The following is a 16717-nucleotide window of genomic DNA, read 5'->3' as shown; positions in this document are numbered from 1 at the left end:
AAATATTATTCTTAAAAGAAATACTATTAAAAACAACTGAAAGGAAAAATATAATAATTGTCTACAGATAAAAAAAACTCTACCTTTTATTCCCTGTCCATTGACTAGGATCTAACAAAAATAAATCCACTGTCTATTGACCATGATTTAAAGCTTTAATAATCTTGCAGAAAATATACTTTTCTTAAGGAAATACTATCCATAAAACACTTACTGAATGTAAAAAAATATAAATACTTTTGACAGATAAAAATAACTCTACCTTTTATCCACTGTCCATTTATCATGAGTTAAAGCTTAAATAATCTTGCAGAAAGTATACTATAATATTCTTAAAGAAATACTATCCAAAAAACATTTACTGAATGTAAAAAAAATATAAACACTTTCGACAGATAAAAATAACTCTACCTTTTATTCACTGTCCATTGATCATGTCATTTGTTGTAATCTGAGAACCTCTCTTACAGTAAAAATGTACATGATCAATAAACCCAATACATCAACACAATTATATGGTCATAAATAACTGATGGACATTTTATTGTTTGTCAATGGACTTGGGGGTGGTTTGGGAAAGTCATAGCATTATACTATTTTACTAATTAGATATTAGACTTATATAATGTTGCATTCACTATTACATGAATGACCAGTTTTAAAAACCCTGTTACAAGGAGGGTGAAAAAACAATTATATGGTCATAAATATCTGATGTTCATTTTATTGTTTGTCAATAGACTTGTTAGGAAGGGGCTGGTTTTATGAAAAAATCTAGGCATTTAATATTTGGATATAATAGGTACAAAGAATTGTTAGTCTAATGCCCTTCACAAGGAGAAATAAATAAAACTGCATAAAACACTATTATAGGGTCATAAATAACTGATGTTTATTTTATTGTTTTTCAATAGACTTGGGCGATAAGTGAAAGAAATAATTGCATTCTAATTGAGTAAATTGGCTGTGTTCTAAGTTATATGTACAAGGTTATGAAATTTTGAGGTCTCAACACCCTATTGCAAGGATTAATAAGAAAATTTAAATAAATCACAATATTCGGAATTTATGGTTTTTCAATGGACTTGTCAGAATATAGGTGGTATCTGAATAAAATTGAGAATGGAAATGGGGAATGTGTCAAAGAGACAACAACCCGCCCAAATAAAAAACAACAGCAGAGGGTCACCAACAGGTCTTCAATGTAGCGAGAAATTCCCGCACACGGAGGCGTCCTTCAGCTGGCCCCTAAACAAATATATACTAGTCCAGTGATAATGAAGTCATGGCATTTTATAATTAGTACTAGGAATTGTTAGTATATAGAGCCCTTTCACAAGGAGAAATAGTTTAAAGTGTATAAAACACTAATAGGGTCATAAATAACTGATGTTTATTTTATTGTTTGTCAATGGACTTATCAGGAAGGGGGAGGTTTGTGAAAGAAGTCAGGGCATTTAAGTAATTGGATGTACAGTACTTTTTAGAAATTATCAGTCTAGAGCCCTATAGTATAGATGATAATTTCTTTAATGCAAATTTATATAAAACATAATTATATGGTCATAAATAACAGATGTTTATTTTATTGTTTGTCAATGGACTTATCAGGAATGGAGGTGGCCCTGAAAATAAGTAATTGGATTGTGTTCTTTTTTTAAATGTAGAAGGAATATTACCAGTCTAGCACTCTGTTATATAAAACACGATATTGTCAATAATTAGAATATATGTAACTAATAGTTATTTTATTGTTTGTCAGTGGACTTGTTAGGGACAGGGTGGTTTCTGAAAGTCATTGCATCTGATAATTGGACTGAGGTAATACATGTAATGAGCAGTCTAGCACCCAAACAAATGGAACGTTTTTAACGACCTTGACTGGCTATACAGCCCTTGAACAGTCGGTACTATAGCACCCATTACAAAATATTTGTTTATAACACAATTATGATTAAAGTCTTTATGTTGTGTTATATATAAGTATATAAGTATATAAATATACATGTGACAAATAAAAATCATAGACACTGAATAACAAATTATATTTAGCACAAATGTTTTTTTTTATATTCTTCGTCTATAGACTTGTGAGGAACAGGGATACCTTTGACTTTATATAAAAGTAATTGGGCTTTGACCTTTGTTCAATGTAAAAACCAATTATAAGTTTAGCGCCCTGTTACGAGGAGAAATAAATCTATATAAAACACAACAATTGGAGTTGATATCGCTGAGGTTTGCTATTTGATTGTTTCTGTGTTTCTCGATGAACTTGTCAGGAAGGGGAAATTGCATTTAGTAATTGGACTGTGATAAATACACAAGGAATTGCCAGTCAAGCACCCTGTTACAAGGATAAATAAATCAGGTTCATATACAACACAATAATTAGAATTTATGTGGCTAAAATTTGTTTTATTGTTTGTCAATGGAGTTGTCTGGGAAAAGAAAGATGTCATTGCATTTCAGTAATTGGACTGTGGTTTGGTTTATAACTATTTTGATATGAGCGTCACTGATGAGTCTTATGTAGACGAAACGCGCGTCTGGCGTACTAAATTATAATCCTGGTACCTTTGATAACTAATTTCATAAACATCACCTCTTATTTTTATGCAGAGGCAGATTGAGGGGAGTAAGGGCCCAGTATACCCCTGCCCCCCTTTTTGTGGGAAAATTCACTTCTGACATTTTCTGATTCCGGCACTATTATGCTTATGATTATGTAAACCAAACATAATTGTCATGGTTGAGTTGTGTTCCTTTTCAACTTGCACAAAACTAAATATTCTTTTCTTGTTTTATCATTCAAGCAGGGTGAACAACACTGACAATATAACTAACGACCAATAAAAATCATGTCATTTTAATTCAAAACATCAAAGGCCTAAACTAAATTTAAAAAAAAACTGAAAACAATATCATCCAGAATGCATTAGAATCTGAAACGGACAATTGTCATTGAGATGTATCCCTTTTCAGCTTGCAAAGCAAAAAAATCTGTACTTGTTATTAAAATTGATAACTATCTAAAAATTAAAATCATGTCATTTTAATTTAAAACATCAAAGGCTTAAACTAAAAATAATCTAAAAACAAAACACCATGCTGAAGCTCTTCAAACAAGGTGACAAAAATACAAAACTTGTACAAGGAACCATGCTTTTTTTACCTCCATATTGAAAACTTATATTTTGGTCCAACTTGTTTAGATCAATATGTCATCACAAAGTCAAATACTGTACAAAAAAATTATAAAAAGTAGATCAAAACAGATAAATATGAATTCTGAAAAAGGAATCTTATTTTGAAATATTCTGGCATGCATACCTGAAAACTATCTGAATGCAATTTTCAAGATTGTCAAAAATTCTGAATTTACATCACTTGCCATTAGCATAACAATCATGTACAAAGGCCACAAGTGTTGCAGGAACTTTGCTCAATCTTTTGTTTTCAATGCAGTGTATTGAGGACTGTTGTTTTGCCTACATAGACTATGTATAAATTGTCTTTCTATATTGTGAATTTGTGATGTTACACTATTGTTTCAGGTAAGGGTGAAGGTTGGTTCCTATAAAAAAACGTTTGAACCACTGCATTTGTTTGCACCTATCCTAAGTCAGGAACCTGATGTTCAATGGTTGTTGTTTGTTGATGTTGCTTATAAGTTTTTTTCTCATTTTTTATATAGATTATACTGTTGATTTTCCTGTTTGAATGGTTTTACACATCATTTTTGAGGAACTTGCTGTTCGGTGTGAGTCAAGGCTCCGTAATGGAGACCGTACTTTGACCCATAATGTGTCACTGTGACTTGGATAGAGAGTTGTTTCATTGGCACTCATACCACATCTTCTTATAGCAATGTAGAATATCATATTTTCTTCTTTACAGGTTTAAGATTAAACATACCTCTTAATTGTAGGCTAATCTCTCATCTGTTGCTTTTATCTTCATAACTTCACACCAATGAATAATGAGTGGTTCTGAAAAAATAAAAAAAAAGATAAATAAACATGTTCCTACAACTTATTTCTACTACAGTTCTTATAATGTCACATTGTATACATGTATATCACTGTTTATTGTAAATTATAATGACTGAATGTTACCCTCAAGATATTTTTTTATGTTAATGGGTTCCTGTCTAATAGAATTTTTTCTGAACTCATTTTGCGTTTATAGTTTGGAGTCTTGGATACACTGTATTTCAAATACACAAATATCCAGTACTCTCTGCTTTAAATGAACCGTGAGAAACACCCTAATTTAAGAAATTTTTTTCTCCATTTATTGATGTTTATAAAATACATAAATAAATAGATGGAAATGTGTTATGATTGCCAATGAGATAGCTTTCTCTAAAGAGACAACAGGACACGGATGTAAGTGAATATATGTACCACAGTAAAAAAAAATATCAATTTGAAAACTCATATTATCTAGTAAGCTATTTATAAAAGGACCCAAACATAAGTAGATATAGGAAGATGTGGTGTGAGTGCCAATGAGACAACTCTCCATACAAATAACAATTTAAAAAGTAAACCATTATAGGTTAAAGTACGGCCTTCAACACGGAGCCTTGGCTCACACCGAACAACAAGCTATAAAGGGCCCCAAAATTACTGGTGTAAAACCATTCAAACGGGAAAACCAACGGTCTAATCTATATAAACAAAACGAGAAACGAGAAACACGTATATATTACATAAACAAACGACAACTACCGTACATCAGATTCCTGAAGGATTAAGAAACAATTCAAACCAGATAAACCACCAATGTATTACTGTAAATTCAGAAATTAATGCGAGGTTTTTATTATTGCGAAAAATGCGACTGAGTTGTAAACGCAATAATTTAAACTCGCATTTTGAAATATTTCATATGAATTTACCAGGATTTTTCTCAAAATCGTAAAAATTAAAATCGCATTTAAGTCTAAAATGACAAAATCGCAATAATAAATGCACGCAATAATTTCTGAATTTACAGTATTTTAATCATCATAAAAATAAACTTACCATGTAGGTTCTTATGAATTAAATCAATTATATTTAATAAAAGTGTTTCTATATTAATAATAACATGAGGGTCTGAGTGGGATTTATAGAATAAAAGAGAATAATAGGCAAAATGTGCAGAATAAATGACTAAAAAAAAAAAAATTACAGAAAAAAAAGTACAACATTTAAAGAATTGCAAATATTGGGATGCTAAAATATAAGAAAAGAGAATAATGGAAAATATGTATAATTTAGAATAGATTAAAATGGCTAAACAAATTAAAGAATAAAGACCTTTTTCCCACACCCTCCTTTATTCATAATAACATGGGCGTCTAACATCAATATCTTTTTTCATGTACATTTAATTCATGACATGCATTCGTTTAATTTATTTGAAGTCATGCATGTTTTTCTGTTTTAATAGGCTTGCAAACTATTATATACCAGTGCATCTAAAATTATTTCATCATAAAACAGTGTCATCTTTGATTAAACGACCTTGACAGAAGCATTAATGGGAGGTATTTTTTGGGTGAAATTTAATCTTATTTGGTATGCTCACTAGGGTATATATATTTAGGTGACTTTGAAAAGTTTGTTTATATAAGAATTAAATGACACTGGTACATTTTTGTTCCTATCAATTTCAAGGTTGGAGAAAACAATTATTATTTCCAAGGTTCCTTAGGGTATCATTACCTTAGTAGTCCGTGCTTGGATCCTGACTTGGTTTATATCTTAGTACATTGTATTCTTAACCCCCCCCCCCCCTTAAATAATTTTAACTCAGTGTCTTTGACCTTAAATAGACTATTCTGATTAGATCCTTATTGGTAAAACATCTCTTGAATACATTACTACATATTCTAATACATGTATTGTAAGTGCATCTAAAGTTATTTTATCATAACATCTTTTTTTGAGGTTTAAAGGGATATTTTGGGGGTGAAATTTAATCTCATCTGTTACGTACAGTAATATATTTAAAATGGTATTAGAAGCCAACTTTAAAAACTTGTTTACAATTTGCTATGTAATATAAGAATGTACAAAACAACTGATCTAAATGTAATCTTATCTAAAAGCAGGTTTGAAATTTGTTGAATTTTTGGATGACAAAAAATGTCCTCTAGTTTGATGACCTTGCAGTCACAATAGTTGTTGTTTAATCAGTTTACATGATTGCATGAAGAAAAAAATACATGTTCAAGTGGAGGATCAATGGAACTCAAGGACCCTGCTCCCTTTTTTTTGAAAAACCAATACTTTTGAATAGGGACATTTGGTTGAAACCACCCTTTAATCTTGGAATGGATTCCCCTTCCACCTTTAAAAAGGCTCGATCTGCTCCTGTATTCCATAATTTACTTGTTACTTCTTTTTGTTAATTTGGTAAAAGTTTGCCTTGCTCTGCAATATATATACCTATTTTTCTTATAATGCCCCCTTTCAAAATTATGGATCTATCTATGGTTGTTCAGTGTTTTCCATTCGGCATTTAAGCCGGGTGTGCCGACCACCTTCTTTTGAAAGCCGACCACCTTTCGATTTTAGGAGGTGGTCGGCTTTTTTTCAAAATCCGGATTTTTTTCGGTTCCGTACCGTTAAAATATGAATACTAATCCCGCCTTGTTTTCATTGACAAAGATGGCGTCTAATCGTCAAATTTCAATGTTTTCATTAATCAATCGGGGGGAAAGAAAGGAAGATGACGATGATGATAAAGAAAATACTAGACCAAATAAGTTAAATAAAATTGATAGTAATGTTGAAGTTGTGGAAATTGAACAAAAATCAACCAAACAACGGAAAAGACACGCAAGTGAAGACAAATATGAGCAAGACTTCAAATGACTTATAGTCACAGAGGAAGGATACTACTGTTCTGTGTGCCAAAAATACGGCACAAAAGCAAGAAACAGAACAGAAACCTGGATCGAAAGGCCTTAAATCCATGCTGATGCATAAAATTGTAAATGAAAGAAGAGATAAAAGAGATAAATTTTTGAAAAAATAAAATCAAAGAATATTTGACAATTAATATGACTACTTCTATTTATGTTTGTTCAACTCCATAAAATGTGAATATTATACTAATCTCTTTATTTCTGTGACCCCCACGTGCACCCACAGTAAATTAAAAAAGGTTGGACATTTAAAAAAAAAACCACCCGGTTGCAAGTTATTTTTTTAAAACACCCACCTTACCTTAGTGAAAAAAGGAAAACACTGTTGTTCTGTCAGCAAGAACTGCCTTTCTTCCCATATGACATTTTTTTAAACAATTATCATGCATGTCATGTGTCTAATGCATTTTCTATGAACCTTGAAATAACAGTTCTTCGTAAAGATCAAATGATGAAACTTTTCCCTCTAGGTTTTTCAACTGTACACCCATCTAGACATAAACTATATCAAGTTTCTTCTTAATCTAACCTATTGTTTAAATAATCATCATCTTTTCACCTGACATAACCTTTAAAACATGAGAAAAAGTGGGTAGCAAATTATTTTAAGCTACTATTATATATGATATCTAAGAGAAGAAAGTTATTTAAATTTGATATTGTTATTAGAAAACGCCTCTGGTAAATATTAAAATTCTTGAAAACAAATTTGCATTTCGAAATATTTTAAAAGTGTACATTTTATTTGAGAACTCATGACAGTCAGACGTGGGACCAAAATTTCTGATAAGTACCTTTATTTATTTTTGTACAGACAACAAAATGGACAGACTGGGATTGACATATAAAGCCATTGGCAGATCCAAGGGGGGGGGGTCCTTTTTTTGGCCGATCAATGCATTTGAATGGGGACATATAGTTTGAACACCCCCCCTTGTCCTGGGTTGGGAACCCCCCCTTTTTGAAATGGTTGGATCTGCCCCTGAATGCAATTCACTACTGTGGATCAATATTTTATTTTCTTGGATACTAATTTTTCTAGACTGAGGATAATTATATAGTATATATTCATGCATTTAGCAGAATTTGCATGGTATAATAGGATTGTACTTTGCCGAACATTGAAATTTGAGGTAATCCTGTACTGAAGAAAACAATGACAAAATTTTGGATATCGGATATCCTGTGGATAATACCGAACTTGCAGTACGAATAAATCCCCGAAGTTTTCTTAAACCTATAATTAAGGTGGTACCTAACACTTAACAGGGAGATAACTCTGTAAAATCAGCTAAACGTTTTAATTACGTTGTGTTTTTAGGGAATCTTAAGCTTCTCAATGATCAAAATTAGTGTTTGTCAAACTGCTATATAACCAGTGTAATTTTTCTGATCAATTGGTTGGTTCAAATTTTTTGAAATTTTTATATTTTTGTCAAAGGGTCAAAGTGAATACTTTGTCAAAATTTTATGAAAATTAAACGAGCCAATTTAATTTTAACAAAAGTGTTGGGTACCACCTTAAGTCATCTACATTTACATTCGTAACTAGATCAACATTATAAACAATGCAGATCTATATCTGTATTCATTAGATTGTCTCACATTTCAAAAATTGATGACAGAATGATTTTATTGATTTAAAAAATAAAACAATTTGTAAACAACTATTCATTTATTGTAATATTAACAATACAAAACTTGTGTGTGCCCTTATTATATTTATCTATAAAGATGTTTACATGCAGATAATAAGAAGTATTAGTTCCTAGTCCAGGAGGTCAAGTTTTAATATTGAAAGGGCCAGGATTACATGAATTTTCAAGAGAGGGTGACCGTCACTCACTCTTCTTAATTAGTATATTGGTCTAGTATGGAGTATCTACATTAAGAATGGGAGGTCCTGAACTTTTTGATAACAAAAATGCCTCCCCTGTAAATAAAACCACAGGTCTAGGACCCAGACTTAAGTTAAACCCCTAGTTCGCAGCAGTCATCAATTCTTAAAAATAAAAAAAATACAGACAGAATAAGAAATATTGAAGGAAATTGATAGCAGCAATAGTTTGATAAACTTTTTAAAATGTAGCCATCAATTCAAATAAAGAAAATCTGATAATGAAAAATTTAATAACCCATGCAATGCAGTCATCAATTCTATAGTTAAAGAAAAGGAAATAGAATTCAGTACCAAAAATAAAGAAAACCTTAGAGCTTGATAGCGACAATAATTTGATAAATTTTAACCCATGCAGTCATCAATTCCAATTAAGAAAAAAAGAAAAAGGATTCCAATTTCATATATAGACTAAATGCTAAAAACAGGAACATCAAAATAAAGAAAACAAGGAAGTTGGATGGAACCACAATTTAAAACATTGAATGAATATTTACCTCAAATGAATAATGGAAAGTGTCCTTGACACTTGACTTCACTTAACATTTCGGGGTTCAAGATTTAATTTTGCCCTATGGGTTAGTACATGTATTGAATTCAACTAGAGCTTTTCCATTAATTTTAATTGTCCATTTTCTCTTATTTTTTTACAATAACAAAAGCCCTTACCTGTACACTGAAATTGACAACAGTCAGTGAATGTTTACATTGGCATGGATCAGTGCACATTCTTACACTTACTTAGTTATGACTAAACAAGTCTGATATTGATTCTGACTGACTGAGGATTTATCAATATCTTTTAAATGTGTCAATCCTGTTGCTTACTGCATTTTATGACTCAACAAAGGAACTATAGAAAATGTGGAGCTTTAGAATTCGTAGCAAATATTTTATCTTGTACATAAAACTGAGAATGGAAATGGGGACAATAACTCGACCAAAGAGCAGAAAACAGCCAAAGGCCAACAATAGGCCTTCAACACAGTGAAAATATCCCCACACCCTGAGGTGGGCTTTGAACAGCTGGCCAGTTCAGTGAAATTGATGTCATACTGATTTAACTCCAAAACAGATAAATGTATATTTTTATATTGATTTTTATCATTTTTATATAATGACTAGATGAGCTTTCATAATCACCAAAACAGTCAATATCTCAGAGTTTTCCCAATCTTTCTTTTCTTGGTGGTCTTTGTAACAAATCTACAGGTCCTCACTTTGCATAGGCGGATCCAGGGGGGAAAATTTGGTTGATTATATAGGGAATCATTGAAGCATGACTGGAGCGGACCCCCCCTTAGGTCAGTCAGCCCCCCCCCCCCCCCCCCCCCCCCTTAGGAAAAGTTCTGGATCCGCCACTGCTTTAATTTCTATTGCAAAATACCAAAATTGTGGTGACGGCCGTACTTTGGAAATTTTGGTAGTCAAAACATTTGGACCACCACTTTTCAAGAACTCTGATCTACCAAACAATATTGAAAATTAAGAGATTAGGGATGAATTTTGTGTTTGGAATTGACTGACAAAAATCAATATTTGATTTATCAAAATAATCACAGGAATAACATGAATAATCAGACTGCAGCATGTTGACTAATCGAATCAGCTTTTTATGTATGCATTAATGCAGGAATTTGGTAACAGACTTTCCTATTTGTAATAAATGTGAATGTCATATACATTTGTAGTGTTTAGGACGATTAGCTCAAACATATTTAAAGATGTTTATTCAATGCACACCATATATACATGTATACTGTACTGCTTTAAACATTAGTACAAAATGGATATTTTACTGATCAGTGTTTTAATAGATATAGGAGGTGCCCATGAGACAACTCTGCATCCAAGTAACAATTTATAAAAGTTAACCATTATAGGTCAAGGTATGGCATGTATGGTCTTCAACACGGAGCCTAGGCTCACACTGAACAGTTATATATATACATTTATACTGTACTGGTTTTTATTATATAAATAGTAGTAAATACAGATAAATTGTATGTGTAATACAGTCAATGGCAAGCGTGCTGTATCAGCCACCCGTGATGATATCGATATCAGCACGGTTGCAAAAGCTTTATCACACCTTTAATCTGTATGACGTCACGTCATCGATTGCAGTCACTGTTGCAAAGGCTTTATCAAAACCCTAATCTGTATGACGTCATTTCAAACCTCCTTCTCTGTATGACGTCATGTCACATAAAAACATCTACTTGAGGTATAATGTTATGTATATAATAAAGTGTATATGATATGGCTTTTTCAATATCACACACAGAGCTCTTGGGATTATATTGGTGTCTCGGGTTGAAACGGATACGATATTGAAAAGGCCATATGATATTCTCTATATATGTACAAAATGGATATTTTACTGATCAGTGTTTTAATGCTTTAGTTATATTCATACCATGAAAAAACATTTTATAGATCAATGTTTTTCATTTATAATATTAATAAATGAAAGTAATAATGGATTAATGGAAAAACTTTCTACAACTGACCGACTTTACAATCCTAAAATTGATAATCACTTATGGTCCCATCATTCTTAAATGTCATTAGAGAAACAAATTAAGGCTACTATAACTAGAGGAAATCATCCATCTGAACACACATTTATCTTTCTGCTCAATTTCAATTTTTTTTTATAATAGCTATCAATATGAAACTGACAAAATTATGATCTTGTATTAATAAGAGCTTCAATATTATTATTTCAGATGTTGTAACAGTTATCCTGTCAGTTAATCTCTGGACCAGGCGTTGATTATATGAAATCATCCACTTAACAGCTGACTGTAGGTTATTAGTGATACAAACAGCTGGTCACTGAGTTTTCTTTATTCTTTATATTCTACACCCTTTTATCCTTCATTTTTATTTTGATAGCCTTATTTGCCCTGAGTTTTATATGTTTTCCCTATTTTTCTCTTTTTCTATTATATTTTTTGCCCTCTATTATTCACTTTTCACCCATTATTCTCTATTCTTTATTTTTTGCCTATTTTTTCCTGATCTTTATATTGTTTTGACCTCTTTATTCTACACTTTCATCCATGATTCCCTTTTCGTTATTTTTAGCCTATTTTTTTCTCTTTTCTTTACAATTATTGCCCTTTATTCTACGCTTTCCATCATTTTCCCTCTATTTTCAGAAATAACTCATGGCAGTTGAAGATTTGCTCTCATTTAACCATGGGTTGGTTATTTATATTTGATTATCTTACCTTGAGCGTTATAGCACCAAGTGCTGAGATCATTTTCAAAGGCTAATAACTAGAGGGAATGAGTCCGAATGACACGTAACATCTATAAAATATTGTTCTGCCTAATTTAATTTTTTTTCAGGTTATTGCTTTTAATGTGAAAATGAAAAAATATGATATCATTTTTTGGGAGCAGCAACATTGTTATCTCGGATGTTATAAAAGTTACCATTTAACTAATCTGTCTATAAAAATAACTTGCAGAAATATATGGGGTCAACAGCTGACAGCAGAAAGGTTATTAGTGAAACAGCTGGTCATCTGAATTGTAATTATAACTTATAACAATCAAATCTCCACTCCACAATAGTTTATATCCAAAAATAGCAAAGGCAACAGATTTTTTAAACAAAAATTACAAAAAATATGCCAAAGTTCAATATTTGTGGGTCAAATTGTTACTATATGTTTACTGAAAAATGTTTAAGTTCCAAAGTCTGCAAAAATGGTCAAGATAACATTCCAAAAAAAAGTGATATTAGATGCACAACTTCAACTTCTATGTGTATTTTCGGGGTCTGACTGGAAAACTGTACAATTTAAAACACATATACAAAGGTACATGTACCCACTTTCCCAACCTCCCTACTGACTGTCACTGCAATTAGACTCTTTTAGTGGCAGCTCCAGGACTTTCAAAGAAGGAACCAGTAGGTCCACTAAAAACATTGGAAACAGGCATTTAAACATAAAATTGAGAATGGAAATGGGGAATGTGTCAAAGAGACAACAACCCGACCAAATAAAAAACAACAGCAGAGGGTCACCAACAGGTCTTCAATGTAGCGAGAAATTCCCGCACCCGGAGGCGTCCTTCAGCTGGCCCCTAAACAAATATATATACTAGTCCAGTGATAATGAACGCCATACTAATTTATCCTTATAATGCCTCACAAATATTTGTTTTCTTTCATAAAATAGGGATGTATGGGTGCCTTTTTGCCACCAACTCCCCTTCAGACCTTTTTGGCTGGCACCTGTTGTATCTGTATGTAACATCAAGGGTGAGGATAAAGGGTGGTTCCAACAATCTAAAACAACACTAATTGTCGAAAACAAGAAGGATTTCAACCCCCAGAACCCCAACCCCCTCTTAATATGCCACTAAACATAACATTTGCTTGTGCTGATCAAAATAGCATACATACTGCATGCATATATTAAAAGAACGTCATGTTGTACTTATATATATCTGTATGCAAATTTGCTATTGTATTCTCAGTGCAAATCAAAACAACATGTACTGTGCATATAGAATGTCATTCATGTTATTTTCTGCTCTATAAAAATAAGACTGATTACATAATGGTATGTAAATTGGTGAGGTCAAATAACTGATCATCTCTTCCAATGTTTCAATCATTAAATGTCAAATAATATAACTGATACTCTTTATAAATGTCAAATAATTATATAATTTGTATTAATAATTTACTCACTTGGGTCCAAATTGATACAATTAATCCATCATTTATTCCCTTTAACAGTGACGAATTTTCCACTTCTTGGTCAGACAGAAATTAAATATATTCTAATATCCAAATTATGAATTAATATGATTAAAATTTCTCCTTTAATTTTTAACAATACAAGTCGCCACTATTTGAAACAAAAAAGCTTATTTCGTCGAAATTTTATACGAAAAATTAATCAAATGTTATCTTGTATTACAAATATCCATTAATTCACTCTCTGCGACCTATCATCAGCAGTTATGTTTATTTTCCTAGATCAATATCACAGTTTGTGTTACATAATCCTTAAACCCTCACGATTGTATCACAATCTACAGCCAGTCTGTGCATTAAATGATTGCATCATAATCTACTGTGCATTTACAGCTAATCTAATCCAGGTGTTAACAGTAATGAGGTCAATAAACAATTGCAACCCTACCTAAGGACAGTCAAAATATTGTTACAGCTAATTACACTTTAATTGGATGCAGTTGTATAAGTTCACCTGAGGACATGACTCAGAGCTGATTCATCCCACTAGTCAACCTGAGTACCTTCTGATTAGTGATTGGTTAATGTTCAATATTAATTGATTATTTAAACACTGAAAGTGATGACAGCTGACAAATTTTGAAAAAAAAGATTTTTGATTTTGAAAATTAAAAAATAAATAAATATTTAACATATTTACCATGAATCAAAATAAGACTTAATTAATCAATTTAAATTAAAGCACACAGAATTATGATGTAACATTTGAAAAGAACGTGTATTTAAAGAAGTGTTTTTTTATAGAAAATTTTCTTCGTCATGCAGCCACCCCAAGGGTGACTGGGGTATAGAAATATGGTCACTTGGTCTTCTCCTGACCGCCAGTAAAACACTTGCTGAAGTGGGGCGTCCATTTGGCTGTGCGGGTCACGTCCGGTCAGAAGAGGGTCGTTTAATCTGATGCCTCGTGTAAGAGAGTGCCACGCTCTTTGCATGCTAAGAACCCTTGCAACAACTCTTTGAGGGGTCCGTAGGTGGTCCGTAGGTGGCCTGTTGCAAGGCAAAATTTCTGTCCCTATCCAATATATTCTCATTTTCCAGTGGCAGTCCAAATTGTCCTGACCATCATCCTAGATGGCCCCTATTACAACAACCTACCTATTGTATTTATTGTGAACTTGTTCTTGTCCTGTATATGCATGAAATATTTGCCACTGGATGTTAAGCAACCAACAATCAATCAATCAATCATCATGCAGCTGGTGTGTTAAACAAAATATCATGATTTTGTTACATTAAATGTGTAAAAATACCCTTCATTTATCATGCTTTATGTAAAAATTAAATAAGATCAAATTCCTGAAATATCAAAATATATAGTTTTTCCACTTGATCTTCTATGGTATAAATTAGATATTATATACCGTATCTGACCGACACCTTCTGTGTTAAAAAATTGAGAATGGAAACAGGGAATGTGTCAAAGAAACAGCAACCCAGACCAAAGTGTAGAAAACAGCCAAAGGCCCTTATGGGTTTTAATTCAACACAGTGAGAATACAATTACATATATATTTACACTAGCATATTTACCATGCATTCAACTTAACAGAGCCAACCCTTAAATCTGCCTTTGAACTATATCATATATTTTTTGGTTTATTTTAAACTTTTTACAGCTAGTTCATCAAACATACATTTACTCCCCTTTATTATACAACCCTTATATATAAGTCTTTTGTGTTTCATTTCATTTGATAAAAAAATAGTAAAGCTTTATCATACTATTTGGATGGTCTCTGTTTTCTAACAGGATAAAATATGTAATTGAAAAAGTTTGAAGATAAGAAGAGTACAAGAAGTGTGTATTTGGTCCTTTTTATCATGTCCCAGACAAACATCAATATCTTTTGTTTACATTTCTGATTTTATAAATTTTCATAACAATGAAAGAAATCTCAAGAGCTAATTTACAAGAACATGTTGATAAACCAGGTATGTCGCCTATGGAGTTATATTACACACAGATATATGCAAAACATTACGTAACCATGGTAATTCATTTTAAGCTCTTGTTGCAAGATTTTCAAAGGAAATGCTTGTTATTGTTGGTGACAGTAATTTAATTAAGGAATGACTGTAATATTTTTTCTGTCTATGAAGAAATAACATAAAAAAATTTGGTGCACACTGAATAACGCGCGTAGCGGGTTATTTAACAGTGTGCACCACATTTTTTATGTTATTTCGAATAGACAGAAAAAATATTACAGTCATTTCTTATAATTTAATTCTAAATTCCGTTTTAAACCATAGAAAACCATGAAAAAACGTTGATGACGTCACGGTCACAAAACCATGAAAAAACGTTGATGACGTCACGGTCACATGACAAAATTATGTCTATGGGCTCATAACAAAATAACGTCAGCCAATCAGAAGACGCGTTACATCCAAAATCAAATTATTGTTAAATAATATCTTTGTACATTAATATTTTATTGATATTATTGTTGAGGCCAAAAATATGTTTATTTGTTTTCTGCCCTCCTAGCAGAAAAAACGAATTGACTAAGGTTATGTAGGTGAAAAAATAATTAAACATAGACTTTTTATTTACTAGTATACATTTAAGTTGGTTCTTTTAAAGTGTTGAATGAATAATGTTTGAACATGAACAATATGTAATCGAGACAAGAATGTTTATTTAATGTGTAAGGGTAGGAATGAAAAGTTCAGACAAATAGGGAGGCAGGAACCAACCAAGAGGGGCATATATCAGGGTTTGAAATTAGCAAGGGCTCACTCTCCGATATCCCCTAAAATTTGGTGTGGGCTACTAAAATTTCTGCTTTTCTTATATTGCACTATATAAATTGGCCACCAAGCTGTTGGCAGCTAAAAATGTACCATGCCAAAATTTTAACTTTAATTCCTGTATATTTTGACACCGGGTAATGTATGTATATTTTCATATATTATATAATTCATATTTTTGTTTTTACCTGGAAAATGTAAACCCTGATTTGTGAACGATAGATCAGTATACAATCATTTTATCTAATAAATTTGTTCTATAATCCTGACAGAATAAAATTGAAGACTTTTAATTTCCTAAACATACAATACTGTTATCAGGGCTTTAAAGTTTACACAGAACTGATATAAA

At 31.8% G+C, this 16717-nt stretch overlaps 1 protein-coding gene across 17 annotated transcripts in view; it reads right to left on the bottom strand.

The window, feature by feature from the left end:
• Window positions 1-16717, bottom strand: part of LOC139495242 (coronin-2B-like) — a 57780-nt gene that overhangs the window by 34560 nt on the left and 6503 nt on the right. For 7 of the 17 annotated variants that reach the window (XR_011657295.1, XM_071283505.1, XM_071283501.1 and 4 more), the window contains exon 2: window positions 3919-3992. Coding sequence is in view for 6 of the 17 variants with exons in the window: in XM_071283492.1 (XP_071139593.1) it covers window positions 3176-3181 (6 nt within the window). In the remaining 11 variants the exon portion in view is untranslated. Of the gene's footprint in view, window positions 1-3175; window positions 3243-3918; window positions 3993-13539; window positions 14124-16717 lie in introns of those variants that run through there. The other 10 variants (XM_071283502.1, XM_071283498.1, XM_071283508.1 and 7 more) reach the window with 5 other exon arrangements.

This window comes from Mytilus edulis, chromosome 11, assembly GCF_963676685.1.
Source record: "Mytilus edulis chromosome 11, xbMytEdul2.2, whole genome shotgun sequence".
Classification (NCBI taxonomy): domain Eukaryota; kingdom Metazoa; phylum Mollusca; class Bivalvia; order Mytilida; family Mytilidae; genus Mytilus; species Mytilus edulis.
Note: the sequence above shows the minus strand (reverse complement) of the source record. Positions and strands in the feature narration are given on the sequence as shown.